This window comes from Erythrolamprus reginae, chromosome 6 (genome assembly GCF_031021105.1).
Source record: "Erythrolamprus reginae isolate rEryReg1 chromosome 6, rEryReg1.hap1, whole genome shotgun sequence".
Classification (NCBI taxonomy): Eukaryota; Metazoa; Chordata; class Lepidosauria; order Squamata; family Dipsadidae; genus Erythrolamprus; species Erythrolamprus reginae.
In genome coordinates, this window is record NC_091955.1 from 607,039 (window position 1) to 617,746 (window position 10,708).

At 47.3% G+C, this 10,708-nt stretch overlaps 1 protein-coding gene across 1 annotated transcript; it reads left to right on the plus strand.

The window, feature by feature from the left end:
* The first annotated feature begins 8,088 nt into the window (after positions 1–8,088).
* Positions 8,089–8,825, plus strand: LOC139168883 (GTPase IMAP family member 9-like). Its single transcript, XM_070754650.1, has 2 exons — positions 8,089–8,107; positions 8,204–8,825. Exons 1-2 carry the CDS (start codon positions 8,089–8,091, stop codon positions 8,803–8,805), a joined length of 621 nt encoding a protein of 206 aa, XP_070610751.1. The 3' UTR covers positions 8,806–8,825.
* Positions 8,826–10,708: the final 1,883 nt, after the last annotated feature.

A 10,708-nucleotide genomic window follows, 5' to 3' on the forward strand; every position in this document is an offset into this window, starting at 1 on the left:
CGTGTTTAGTTGGTTGTCCTCAATCTGTCCATCCATCCATCTGTCCGAAAAGAGCTGGAAGAGACTTTGGAGGCCTTCTAGTCCACCCACACTCTGGGCCAGACCAGACCAGACAACTGGCTTTCCAGTCTCTTCTTAAAAACCTCCAATGATGGAGTGCCCACAACTTCTGGTGGCAAGCTGTTCCACTGTTTAATTCAATCTATCCATACCCATCCATCTTTCTACCTGTTGAGGCCCGCCAGCAGATCCCGTTTGAGAGGGGACCGGCTTGGTGATGCGCCAGCAGCCTGTGCAACCAGCACCCGAGTCAGACAGTGGGGAGGATGGCGAGGACTCAGTGCCAGAGGCAGAGGTTCAGCCAGGGCCTTCGGAACCTCCAGCCACCTCATAGCAGTGAGGAGGAAGAAGAGGCTTCTCCTCTTCTTAATGCAAGAGCACGCAGAGCTGCCAAGGGGCAGGTGTGGTTACTCCAGAGGAGGTCTCCTCAGGAGTAAGACTTGGGTATAATTGGCTACTCCCCTAGTCTACCTAAGGACAGCAGAGGCAGATGGAAGGCTGCAGGGAACAATGTTTTAGAATCGTGTACCTGTCATCAAGTGAATCGTGTCTTGAAAATCTCTACTCTGTTTCTCTGCTTATTGAGAGAGACTTCTAGGCATTTCCCCAAGCCTTTGTCAAGCCAAACTTCGTGCGATAACAAAAAATAATTGCATTGCTCAGATTTAAGACCTTCTGAAGACCTTTATGGGGAAGGTTGTTGAGAAGGTGGTGGCACTTCAACTCCAGCGGTCCTTGGAAGAAGCCGATTATCTAGGTCCTCAGCAGTCAGGATTCAGGCCCGGCTACAGCACAGAAACTGCTTTCGTCACGTTGATGGACGATCTCTGGCGGGCCCAGGACAGGGGTTTATCCTCTGTCCTGATGCTTCTCGATCTCTCAGTGGCTTTCGATACCATCGACCATGGTATCCTTCTGCGCTGGCTGGAGGGGTTGGGAGTGGGAGGCACTGTTCTCCAGTGGTTCTCCTCCTACCTCTCCGGTCAGTCACAGTCGCTGTTAGTGGGGGGTCAGAGGTCGACCTCTAGGTTAGTACCTTGTGGGGTGCCTCAGGGGTCAGTCCTCTCCCCCCTGCTATTCAATATCTACATGAAACTGCTGGATGAGATGGGGTGAGGTATCATCAGTAAGCTGATGATACCCAGCTGTACATCTCCACCCCATGTCCAGTCAACGAAGCAGTGGAAGTGATGTGCCGGTGCCTGGAGGCTGTTAGGGTCTGGATGGGTGTCAACAGACTCAAACTCAACCCTGATAAGACGGAGTGGCTGTGGGTTTTGCCTCCCAAGGACAATCCCATCTGTCCGTCCATCACCCGGGGGGGGGGAATTATTGATCCCCTCAGAGAGGGTTCACAACTTGGGCGTCCTCCTCGATCCACAGCTCACATTAGAGAAACACCTTTTAGCTGTGGCGAGGGGGGCGTTTGCCCAGGTTCGCCTGGTGCACCAGTTGCGGCCCTATTTGGACTGGGACTCATTGCTCACAGTCACTCATGCCCTCATCACTTCGAGGTTCAACTACTGTAACGCCTATACAGTTTATGCATGGTATGCTTGTGTGTATGTTTTCTTTTTAATAAGGGGTTTTTAATGACTTTTAATTATTAGATTTGTTATATATTGTGTTATTATTGTTGTGAGCCGCCCTGAGTCTAAGGAGAGGGGCGGCATACAAATCTAATAAATTGAATTGAATTGAACTTATGCCAGCTGTTAATGATGATTAAATATCAGCTGAGTTTTGCTAGAAAAGATTGCTTTTAGATTTGTGTGTATGTGAGTGTGTCCAGTGCTAAGTTATTAGTAGTGGTTTATTGATTAAATTATGTTTGTTCAAACTCTGTGTTTGTTACGTTTTTAACTGGGCAGAACACTACCTATGGTGCTTCTCCAAAAAGAAGACCTTAAAAATAAGCTCTACCACGTTTTTGACCACATGCGATCAAACTAAGCCCCACCTACAAAATTAGCCCCAATTAAGACCCCAGGATGCAGGAGGTGGGTTAAGGCAGGCAGGTAAAGAAATAAGCTAGGTGGGGAAGGGACGGGGCCTTGCACAACCCCAACACCTGTCTTGCCTTCTCTTGCCATTCGCACACCAGTGCCCTTGCACTTTCTGGCTCTTATGTGCCTGCCGAGGGGCCAATCACCCTGGAATCCTATTTCCCTGAAAAGAAGCCCAAGTGCTTATTGGGGACCTAACAGAAAATAAGACTGGGTCTATTTTCAGAGAAACATGGTAGTTCCACCCCCTGATCAAGGAGGAGGCCCCACACCTGGGATGGTGAACCTATGTCACGTGTGCCACAGGTGACATGCAGAGCCATATCAGAGGGCATGCGAGACGCTGCCCTAGTGACAGCTCCAGCGCATATGCGCGTACTGGCCAGCTGACCTTTGGCCTTGGGGAAAAGGACGTTCTGCCTTCTGGATACAATCGACTGTGTATCAGCACAAACAATCATAAAGATGACAGACAGATAACAAACAACAATAATAATGATACTAACAAGAAAAAATTAGAATGAGGGGTAGAATACATCCGTTTTAGACACCTTAACACTAGGTCTCATACCAACAAAGGTCAACTGGATAGTTGACGTATTTGTTCTTGAAGTTGAATAGATACGCATATTCGTACAACCACTAAAATCATTTGGAATAAACACAAATATCTTAAATCCTGAGTTTTAAATTGCAAATGGTGATAATGTACACTAGGAAAAGTTATTTATTTGTTATCTTAACCGATGTTCTTTTCTTATGAACCTCATGTCTCTCATGTGATTTGTCTGTATGTATGTGTATGTATGTCTATTTTTTCTTTTGTTCTTCCTTTTCTTTTTCTGTTCTGTTCTTTGTTGTATTTTTAGAATGTATATATCTAATAAACATTATTTTTTTAAAAATAAGATAATATTTGTCCAAGGAGTTGCCAATTTTGGCCCCTCAAAGAATGTGGACCGCCATCGGAGAGGGGAATGTGGCCTGCATCCCCTCACAGAGTCAATTGTTGGTTTCTGCCTCCTCCAGATGTTTCTCCTCTCTTTTAGGACAGCTGAAGTGTCCGCAATTGCAGAGGCCAAGCATGGCCCTTGAAGAGGACACCATAGAGATAGCGGCCCTGGGCCGCCCCTTCCAGCTGGGGACGTTGTACGACAGCCGCAAGGATGCGCTCATCCCAGGTAGGAGTTGGAGGAGAGGTGGAGGGGTCTCTGGAGGGAGGGAGGGAGAGAGGGAGGCACAGCCCAGGGACAGAGTTGAGCTCCCAGGGACAACCATGACCTGGACGACTGAGACTAATAGACACATTCTTGTTTCCCACTTGTGTGGATTCAGCACCCAGAATTCTTACCAATGTTTATGCTGATTAGGAATTGTGGGAGTGAATTGTCCTTCACTCCTCTTCTCACAACAAAATACCTTACTCCACCAGACTTGAAATTCTCCTGTTAGACAACTTACAACTCCGACGTTTCCTTTCCGACTTAACTATTGCTCATAAAATCATATACCATAATGTCCTACCTGTTAGTGAGTTATTCACATTCCACTGCAACAACACATGAGCACGTAATAGATTTAAACTAAAGGTCAACAGCTCCAAACTAGACTGCAAAAAATACGACTTCAGCAACAGTGATCAACTCCTGGAACACTCTACCTGACTGTGATTTCTACTCACCCCCCCCCAAAACCTTTAACCTTAGATTATCTACAATTGACCTCTCCCCCTTTCTAAGAGGACTGTAAGGGGAATGCATAAGTGCACCATCGTTCCTACCGTCCCTGTCCTGCTCTTCTACTGTCTTCTATCATTACTTTTATCAAGACCTATCTAATGTTTATTTGTACAAATGACCATAGCATTTCCTCTCTATTCAGTCAAATGCCTTTAGTTTTGCAGTGTTTTACAAAACAGACAGGAGGTTTCTCCGGTGATGGCAGGAAAGAACAAATGAGGAAACCCTCCAGGGGGGAGATCTCTCCCTTGTCCCATTTCTCTGGAGCTCCTCTATGCAGAGGAATATGTTTTTTGGAGGTTCAATTCATCTTTCTATCTTTTTCTGCTCCATGCAGGTGTCAACCTTTGGGACTACAGCTCTCTTCAGAAGGACCTGACCATCAAGCCTCAGCCCAAGACAGAATCTGAAATCATTGCTTCCGACAGCATAGATGACAAGAGCTCTGCCCTGGACATCTCAGCCTCCCTCAAGGCCAGTTTCCTGGGAGGGCTGGTTGAAGTGGGAGGGTCAGCCAAGTATCTTTGTGACACCAAGAAGTCCAAGAAACAGGCCAGAGTCACCGTTCAATATAAAACCACCACCAAATATGAACAGCTGACCATGAGCCACCTCGGAATCCAGAATGTCTCTAACCCAGCCGTCTTTGAGCAGGGCACAGCCACCCACATGGTCACTGCTATCCTCTATGGAGCCCAGGCCTTCTTTGTCTTTGACCGAGAAGTTTCTTCAATGGAGATGGTAAAAAATATGGAAGAAAACCTCCGGATTACCCTCATGAAGGAACTATCTATTGGAGGAGAAGCAGAGGTCAAACTTACTGAGGAGGAGAAAGAGAATGTTCTGAAGTTCAGATGCAAGTTCCATGGAGACTTTTCTTTAGAGAAAAATCCGGTGACTTTCCAAAATGCTATGAAAGTTTATGAAACTCTCCCAAAATTGTTAGGGGAACATGGGGAGAAGGCTGTGCCTATGAAGGTCTGGCTCTACCCACTGACCAAGCTGGATGGCAGAGCAGCTAAGATGGTCCGTGAGGTCAGCCTACCATTGATCTTTGATGCTGAAAAGATCTTGGAGGAACTCAATGAAATCCTGATGCAAAGCAATGATCTAGCCAACGATCCCATTTGTGAGACCTTCCCTGAAATCAAGAGGAAGATCCAGCAGTTCAAGCACCTCTGCAAGCAACACAGGCAGACTTTCCAGAAAGAGATGGCCAGAGTGTTGCCTTCCATCCGGGGGGGAGGGCAGGAGGAAGGGACTCTGGTGGACTTGTTGATGTCCATCAACCAGTCGCCCTTCAGCAGCCAAAAATTCTTTGAATTTCTGGATGCCAGGGAAAGAGAAATTAATCATGTTAACTCTTATTTGACTATTCTAAGTGGAAAGAAAGTTATCTCATCCAAGACCAAGCTGGAAAAAATAGTTCTTGATGCACAAAATGTATATGTCGTCTGCTTTATATTCACTTCTCTACATAAAACAGAGCCATTTCTGTTGAACTTAAAGGATTCGCTTCAATATCATTTGGTGAAAGAATCAGAGACGTTGACAAGGTCCAGTTCTGGGCAGGAGGAAGACAAGGCCTGGTTTGAGGACAAGGAGAGGACCCGCAATGCTCGCCAAGCTGCCAAATCCATCAAAGACTTTTTCAGTGTCAATCAATCCAATGAGAAGGTTTGTTTTGTTGTGGCCTCTCTCCCAGATCTGGACACACCAGGGCCTATCACTTACCTTTATGAAGATGGGGAGCTAGTCAGCAAGAACTTTCAGTTGCCCGCAACACCTCTCCCGTTCCTGATCAGTGAACTGAGACACAACAGCATTCAGTTGAAGTTTCAGCCCGCAGAGTATGGAAATACTACAATCTCCAGCTATCTGGTAGAGTACAAGATGGCAGGGGAAGAAAACTGGAGGACCATGAAGACAGAGGATGTTGAAGAATTATTGCTGCTGAAAGATCTGCCTCCAAACACAGAGTACCAGTTCCAGTATACTGCTTGTTGCAAGCTGGGCCTTAGTAAAAGAAGTGACCTGAGCCCACCCATAAAGACCCATTCCACCAGCCCTCCTGAAAAATTAAGAATGGTCACTGTGTCATCTTCTGTCATCTCTTTGGTATGGAAGAGTCCCAGCATCATTGCCTCGGGAGTTGTGGTCAAGGAGTACAAGGTGGAGTACAGAATGGTGGAGGCTGGAGCTGGGAAAGACCAATGGACTGAAAAAAGGACTGGGAGAAAAACAGAATTTTATTCCATTGAAGGTCTGAAGCCCCAGACAGCGTATAAAATACGGGTGTCAGCCCTGTGTGATAATGAAGCTCTGAGTGTCCCCTGTGAGGAGGTGGAGGTCTCCACATCACTGCAGGAGGAAGATGGAGGAAGCATAGCCCACCAATTCCTTCAGGAAAGCTCCCTGGTGGAGGACAGACAGCCTTTAGTGTTCACCCTTCCTCTGGAGAAAGTCCCCTCAGATGCCTCCACTTCCTGTCTCATGTGCCAGCTTGGAAAGAAGAACCCAGAAGTGCCCAACAAAGTGATCCTGATAATGGGAGCAATAGGATGTGGGAAAACCACTCTGATCAATGGGATGATCAATTATATCCTGGGTGTCCAATGGGAAGATAATTTCCGATTCAAACTCATTCATGAAAGCCCTCAGACAAGCAAAGTTGGAAGCAGGACGTCTGAAGTGACATCCTATGTGGTGAACCATCAGAAGGGCTTCCGAATTCCCTATTCCCTCACAATCATTGACATGCCAGGATTTGGAGGAACAAGAAATGCAGAGCAAGACAAATTGGTGGAGAAGCAGCTCCTGGAGTTCCTCTCTACCCCAGGGAGCATTGACCACGTTGATGCCATCTGCTTGATGGGCCATTCAGCTCACACCCAGAAATACATCTTTGACTCCATGCTCTCCATGTTGGGAAAAGACGTGAAAGATAACCTCCAGTACTTGATTACCTTTGTAGATTGGGAGACCCCACCTGTCCTGGAGTTCCTCAAGGAGGTTGACCCGCCATGTGCTCAGGTTGTCTCGGGAGTCCCTCTGCATTTCAAGTTCAACCATTCTGCACTCTTTGTTAACCAAAAAAACGTGGGAAGGCATAATGTTGCTGCTGAAATGTTCTGGAAAATGAACACTGAGAGCATGAAGGATTTATTTGGCTTGTTAAAGATGCTGGAAACCAAAAGTTTAACCTTGACCACAGAGGTCCTCAAGGAACGACAGGTATCGCAAGCAAAGAGGGTGTGCAAAGTGAGTCAACCATAACACATAAGGCTGTGGGTGACCAGCAGGAAAGGCAGGTGTACGGGCCCATTTGGAGGATGAAGGGAATGGAGGAAGCTACTAGATGTATGAGCTCCATCCTGTGGGAGGTGGGAACAGGTCTGAACAGGAGCACCACTCATGGGGGGACCTGGTGGAGGGGCCAGGTCTGATCCAAAGAAGCTATGTTGAGGGTGGAGAAGAGTCCGAGCTGCTTGGGTTTGGCAAGGTTGCTGGAGGGCAGCATCTTTCAGGGCCTCCCTTAGTGTCAGCTTCACAAAGCCTCCATTGTGGAAGGGACAGTTTGGGACAGCCCACACACTCCTGCCCTGAGATGTCCAGCTGACCATGACAGTGCTCTCTGCATAGGGCTCCCTTTGAAGAGTCTTCAGAAATTACAAATTGTGCAAAATGCAGCCGCATGAGCTGTCACGGGCGTCTTTGAAGGCTCTCTGCTCGGGAGTCTCTTCCGGTTTTGTGTGTGGAACTCAGGCGGAAGAGATAACAATTTACTCCACCCTTCAATCAGCTGGTGCAGAAGCCCAAAGTTCAAGGCTCCTTCCACAGGTTTACCAAGAATGGTAAATAGGTGTGGAGGGGGGCTTGCAGACCACTCCCCATTCAGGGAGGAGAGCTGGGAGGTTGGGATGACCCTTTGGAACAATCTGGAGGTGCAGAAGGAGCAGCCCCATAGAATAGGGTCCCTTTGAGCATGGAGCCAGGGAGTTGCCTGATGTTTTGAACATCATCCCCCTACCCTTCCTGAAACCCCCAAAGTGCAGGATCCCAAGAATTGAAGGGCTGCATAAAAAGGGGGGTGGCATGGGGGGAAGGATCAGGAGGGTCTGCCTCTAGGGCAGTGAGTAGTGGATAGCCCTTATTTATACACCCCCCCCAAATCTTCCCCGGGTCTTATGAAGGAAGGGAATTCTTGGCAACCTTCTTTGGCTGACTCTGTTTTGCTTTTCACACAGAAGTCCCAGGTTTTGTGCAATGTGACTGGTCTAGGAATGGTTGGAAGCATCCAAGGTAAAGACACAGCCCCTGGGGTGGGTAGAGGGTTGGAGGGACAGGCTATGATGTTGACCAGTCCTGTTTTTCTCTCCTCTCCCCTTTGGGATGCAGGACCTGAACGGAGGATCCTCCTGGTTGGCATACAGAGAAATGGGAAAAGTGCGACAGGAAACACAATCCTGGGAGGCAAATTCTTTGAGAGTGGGACCTCATGGAAGTCAACAACAGAAACATGCCAGAAGGAGGAAGTCTTGCTGAAGGGCAGGAAGGTTGTGGTGGTTGATACCCCTGGCTTTGCCCATACTGATCGTCCAGACAAGGCTACTGTTGCGGAAGTGCGCCAGGGCGTGGCGTTTTGCCCCCCAGGCCCCCATGTCATTCTGCATGTGGTGGATCCTTTCTGTGACTTCCAGGATGTGCATACAGCTGAGCAGATCAAAGAGATTTTTGGCCAGAAAGCCAAGCATTACACAATCATCTTGTTCACCCATAAAAATGACCTGAAAGTTAGATTTCTAGAAAAATTTATATCTTTCAGACATAAAAACCTGAAGGAATATATCGCTAAATGCGGGAACCGGTACCTGCTTTTCAACAACAGGGCCAAAGAACGGGAGGCTCAGGTGGCCAAACTGATGACCATGATTGATGCTCTTGTGGAAAGGAACAGAGATGCTCCTTGTTACACAGAAGACATGATGAGCATCAGCTAAAAACACAACTTCTGAGAAAGTTTGGTAAACAGCTGCTGAAGTGTCCTTGGTTCTCACGGCTGGCATCTTGATGTCTGAAACCTAAATTCTATCCCTCTCCCACCCACCCACCCACCCATAATCCCTTGGCTCTGACAAAGGCCACACTCAAGCTTCAAAAGGCGATTTTTCTCTTGCAACTCTTATCACTTCTCAGCTTCCAAGGAATTATGGGTGGGTGGGTGGGAGAGGGATAGAATTTAGGTTTCAGACATCAAGATTTATTTATTTATTAGATTTGTATGCCAGCCTTGGTGAGAATCAAGGACACTTCAGCAGCTGTTTACCAAACTTTCTCAGAACAACACTTTGTGACCTGGTCCAATGGGGGGGGGGGAGAGACCCTGAGCTTTAACTGTGTGGCTCTGGGTCTGGTTTTAGCTGGATCTGGTTTTGCCTTCATCTTTGCCAATAATACTTAATAAAGTACTGAATAAAGTTTTGCCTTAAAAGATTGAATCGTCTTGACCATATTTGCTTTGATTGGGTTCATCAGTTGGAACATTGAGCCCTTCTGTTCCATGTTCTAATCCAGCCCCCACCATGTGGCCAGTGAAGAACCCAAGGCAAAGATCCCTGACCGAGTCTCCTTGGGCCTAGTCCTTCTCTTTGAGAACCTGCTTTCTCCCCGCACATCAGAAAAGCCAGCACTCCCCCTCCAAATCAACTGTCCCCACAGCCTAAATCTCTACCATCCTGGACCCACATCCCATGGCAAGCACAGAGTCTTTGGGACTTGCCTCTCTGTCAATCCTTTGAGGTACATCAGGCTGGGAAGCCACCAACCCAAGAAATAATTAGAATATAATTTCACTAATTTCTCTAGCTGCTTCTCCTCAATTCTGCTGTCTCCTGGGATTGCAATATCAATGATCCATACTTTCTTTTTAAAAAATTCTTTTCTTCTTCTTCTTCTTCTTCTTATTGTTATTATTATTATTGTTGTTGTTGTTGTTGTTGTTGTGAAACAAGTATAGAATTATAGTTTGTATTAGCATAACGAAGTATAAAGAAGTGATAGGAAGGATAACAGGACAGAGGGACAGGGAGGGTAGGCACAATGGTGCGCTTATGCCCGCCCCTTACAGACCTCTTAGAAAAGGGGAGAGGTCCATTAGCCCCTAATTTAAGGTTGGAGATTTTGGGGTTTGGGGAAGAAACAACAGAGTGAGGTAGTCACTATAAACTCTCCTAGAGGTGTTTGACAAATGAATAAATAAAGTAAATTTTGACTATCAAAGCCCTTCCAAAAGTGGGCCCCCTTTCCCAAACCCAGGCGTGTCTGCTCTGCTCTTCCAGAAGAGTTTGGGAGATCTAAGTAGCCAGCAGGTTCCTTGTAAACCCAACTAAAATAAGCAGGAGGCTATTGGAGCCCGGAGACTCTTGGCCGGCTCCCTGCATCGCCTGGCACCCAAACGCCTCCGGAGTGGCTTTGGCTCTGGAAGTGAAAGGATTGGGAAAGACCCCCGGGACCTCTGTGGTGTAAATCTCTCGCTCGTTTGTGCTAAGGCAGCTAATCCGTTTTGTAATCCTAAATGTCCCTTTGTGTTCAAGTGTTGCTCGCTTTGCTTCCCTTGGTCTGGAGCCCAGGCGGCCTGTTCTTTATTCGGCCTTGGCCTTGGGCTGCCTTTCCCGGGGGCTGCCGGGAGGGTAACGCTGGGAGACCCAGGACTTGGCAGGCGGCAGGACTTTCTAAGGAAGGATTCATTTCAGGTCTCCAAGATTCTCGGCTTCCCTGCTTTTCTTTTCAGCCTCTGTTTTAGGACGCCATCCATCAGCGGGAAAGTCCAGTCTACACTGGGGATAATTCCTTCATAAGTTCATTTCAAAGCAAGACTGCGAGCGATCTATACATCAACGCCAG